This window comes from Scaptodrosophila lebanonensis, unplaced genomic scaffold (assembly GCF_003285725.1).
Source record: "Scaptodrosophila lebanonensis strain 11010-0011.00,11010-0021.00 unplaced genomic scaffold, SlebRS2 tig00000053-arrow-pilon, whole genome shotgun sequence".
In the NCBI taxonomy this organism is placed as follows: Eukaryota; Metazoa; Arthropoda; class Insecta; order Diptera; family Drosophilidae; genus Scaptodrosophila; species Scaptodrosophila lebanonensis.
This window is the reverse complement of record NW_022060548.1, coordinates 11,327,648-11,331,472: the sequence shown is the minus strand read 5'-3', so window position 1 is coordinate 11,331,472 and position 3,825 is coordinate 11,327,648. Positions and strand designations below refer to the sequence as shown.

The 3,825-nt window shown below is 36.8% G+C and overlaps 1 protein-coding gene across 1 annotated transcript; it reads left to right on the top strand.

Moving 5' to 3' along the window:
• The first annotated feature begins 2,875 nt into the window (after nt 1-2,875).
• On the top strand, nt 2,876-3,825 carry LOC115623963 (allergen Tab y 5.0101-like). Its single transcript, XM_030518531.1, has 3 exons — nt 2,876-3,019; nt 3,078-3,481; nt 3,537-3,825. The coding sequence occupies exons 1-3, from the start codon at nt 2,876-2,878 to the stop codon at nt 3,823-3,825; spliced, it is 837 nt and encodes a 278-aa protein (XP_030374391.1).

Genomic DNA, 3,825 nt, shown 5'->3' with positions numbered 1-3,825 from the left:
TATCCATTTTAGTGATATATTCACTCTTATATAAGCTACTCACAATTATCAGCTAGAGATTGTAAATTGCTTTTTTAAAAAATATTTACTTGTCAAGAGTTGTTTCTGTTTTATGCAGAATGTGTTTATGCTTGAAGAGCTAGACATGATAATTGTACTTCCACACGAAATTATAGTTTTTGTGGCTGAGCTGTGAATATTTGATAACTACTAGCTGTTAGGCTATACATTTTTGAAATATATCGCATTTCAATCTCAATGCACGGAAAAGCAATTCCAAACAATTTTATATTCAATTTCACTTGCCCGCATTAAAGGCAATTGAATATACAAAATTGATTTACACAACAAATGCGCCACGCCCACAAACGCCCATACACACACGCCCACACACACACGCACACATCTACAATCACGCAATTAACTTATGAACTTTTTTCAATCAAACCCGAAAAGTAGGCAACAAAAAAATGGACACGAAAAACCGCCTACACAAATATTCAAATGAATATAAATTAAAATTGAAAAAATAAATATACATACATATATATGTATGTGTAGAGTGAAATAAAAAGAGTGGCAACATTTAAAATATTTACTGTCGTGCATTGTGGAAATTGTAAAAAATTTCTCATATGCGCAATGCAACAACAATAACAACAAATTCAATCGTATTGCGCACAATACATGAAATTTATTTAGCCTTTTTTTTTTTAGCGTCGCCAGAAAAGCGTATTTTTTGTCTTGTTTTGCATTGGCATTTGTGCAAATGCTTACAAACGTGTTTATTTTTTTAATTGCTCGTTGATTTTTTCCAAAAACATTTTTGCATATAATTTAATTTTATTTATTACGCGCAAAAAACTGCACTGTGCGTAAAAGAGAGAAATACAAACAAAAGGCGAGCGTGTAATAAATTTAAAATATTTCATGCATTTTTATTGTAAACGCGCTTACATTTGCATTGATACCATTTCTCTCCTCCGGTCAGTACAATACTGTATAGTTTTTGTAGCTTTTGTTGTTGTTGTTCTTGGTACTCTTTTACCACACTTGCAAATTCGTTATCAATAAAAGTTATTTCGTACGAATGTTTGTGCATTCATTGGGACCTGAAAAAACTTGCTGCATTGCAAATGGTAATGAAAAAAGTTTTCGTTGCTGTTCAGATATAAAAGTTAAAATAAAACTTGCTTTTGCTTGCTGTGCAATTTTTTATTCACAAATATTTCACACGAAAGTGCAAAGTGTATTTAAAAAAATAAAAACACAAAATTTTATAGTTAATAAATGAAATTGCTGTTTTTGTTTTTAACTGAGTGTTTGAAGTATATTAAAAGATTTGATCAAAATCCTTAACAGAGACATCTCATTGAGAGTAAAATATTTATACTACAAGTATATGTAGATGAAGCTAACAATTTTTAGCTCGAAGTGCATTAAAATAATTCAAAGAATTGTTGATTGAGTTTTTCTACATTTGACAGAATTTTTTAATGGCAATTTATTATTATAATTATTTATTATTTTTATTAGTGGAATGGGCACTGAGTAGAGTAGCTTCACAATTCTTATAAAGAGAGCAGTTTGCTCGTTAAGGAAGATCCATGTTTTGGTGAAAAATAAATTTTGAAAGCTTTCAAATTTCTTCAAAAGAAACAAATATTTCTTTTTTTTCTTGATCGTGCGAAACGTTTTATTGACTGAAATGCATATTTTTGGACCGAAACTTTCAAGAAATAAGCATAAATTTCAACACATTTGTATACTTCTTGTCCTTGTCTTTGTATAAAGCAAGAGTTAGGTTGATAAAAAAAAACAATTTTTGAAGACATAATATTCATTTGAATCACAAAATGAACATACTTGTAAAGATGTAAGTATTTTTACTTCAAGCCAACAATCATTGATGAATAGTAGGAAAAGGCTCCATTAATTAGGCTTCACACTCATGCTGTGAACAGTTTTTATTTAAATTAAATTTCTAATTTGTTTCCTTGCTGTGTGAAGTTCATTGTTTATGGCTATAAACAATTAGAGTGCAAAAACTAGGCCATTAAATATTTGCACAGTTGGTACACATCTAATAAAACAATTAACAAACGGCGCGGAAAAGTTTTGTGCCACATTTGCTTTTGCATAATCATGCTGTCTGCTGAGTTGTAGAAGCTGTTTGTAAATAAGTAGTAGAAATATATATAATTGTATATACTATATATATTATGCATGTAGGTGTGTGTATAGTATGTTTTGCAACTGTTTGTGTTTGCTTTTGCTTTTGAATTTGTTGCTGTTGTGGTTGGGGAAAAGTTTTGTGGCTCTCACAACAATATGCGGGCGCCATATTTTAATATTTTAGCATATTAAATTGTAAGCAAATGACAACAAACTTCAACTCCAACTGCTGCTGCTGCTGCTGCTGGGTGGCGATACATTTAAGTATAGCTGGCAAATAAGTTGTAAGACAAAAAAAAAAAACACCAAATGAAATGAAATAAATAAATAAACAGTCCGCGGAAGTCGCGCTTTTGGCTGCTGAATAAACAATGTTTACATTTTCGTTCTCGAACTCAAATCGGCTTAGATTTGCGTATGGACTTTGATGTTGGATTGGACAGTCATTGCGCAGACAAGTTTGCTCAAGTCTTAGTCAAGCATTATTCATGAAAGACAGCTGCTTTGCGTTGAGTGAAAACTATTTGGAAACAATTTAGAGCAGGCAATTAGCAATTGGCAGCGATGCAGCCACGCATAATTAGCCAGCTTCTGGTAGGGTTTTCGGGAGCATATAAAAGCGCAGGTAGCCCGGCTTGAATCAAACAGTGCCTCAACAGCTGCACAAGGAAAGCCTACAAATCAGAGCAATCAAGCAACCATGAAGTGCTTCAATATAATTATACTTCTGCTCAGCGTCTACTGCCAACTTAGTTCCTCAGTACCCGCCTTGCCCGTCCCAACTGGCCGCTACTGCACCACGGCCTATTGCCGTCAACGCAACCTGGCCTGCAACAACAAAGGCGTAAGTTTTGACTCGTAAGATCTCCTCCATAGTGTATATGATTCAATTCTTGGTGCAGAACATAACGTCGGGCTGCTATTCGGGCGCTAAATTTGTACTCATGGGAAAGTACAGACAAACCATTTCCAAGGCCTTCAATACTTTTCGGAACAAGGTCGCTTCAGGGGACGACTACAAAAATCTTCAGTCAGCTGCCCGCATGGCCACAATGGTCTGGTCCGAAGAACTGGAACACTTTGCCAAGCTGGACGTGGCCCGCTGTCATCTGTCCCCGAAGATGTGCATGAGTTCCCCGAATTTCTACTACATTGGCGTCATCAGCGAACAGTTCAGTTATGGCGGCTATGCCGTTGACAGATCGAACTTTGTCATCATCAAGTCATTGATCGAGAGCTGGGGTAAGGAGGTGCTCAGTATTCGACGCCTCGACACTCTGCACTTGCCCTACGATCTGGCCAGAAGGTGGGTTCTAACAATTGAGCTCAAAGCATTCCCATAACATGAATTCCTACTTCAGGAACATCTACAAGACGACTCTGCTGCTCAATGAGCGCAACTCGCACTTTGGCTGCGCGGCTCTGCGATACTCACACGAGCTCTACCACCACTTCCTGCTCAGCTGCGCCTTTGCCACCGACAATCTGGTCAACGAGCGCATCTACCAGTGGAGCGCAAGGCCCGCTGCCCGTTGCCGCAGGCCCGATCGCCTCTACAAGAGTCTGTGCGCTCCCGGAGAGAATTATAACAATCATAAAATGGTCAAGGGACACAGAACGTTCCTGCGCTCGCTGCAAGAGGACTTCTAA

Excerpts from the sequence above, each read along its gene's own strand:
- LOC115623963 (XM_030518531.1), top strand. The coding sequence starts at position 2,876 with ATGAAGTGCTTCAATATAATTATACTTCTGCTCAGCGTCTACTGCCAA. Across the intron at positions 3,020-3,077 it reads TGGCCTGCAACAACAAAGGC|AACATAACGTCGGGCTGCTA; the intron begins GTAAGTTTTGAC and ends TTCTTGGTGCAG. Across the intron at positions 3,482-3,536 it reads CCCTACGATCTGGCCAGAAG|GAACATCTACAAGACGACTC; the intron begins GTGGGTTCTAAC and ends TTCCTACTTCAG.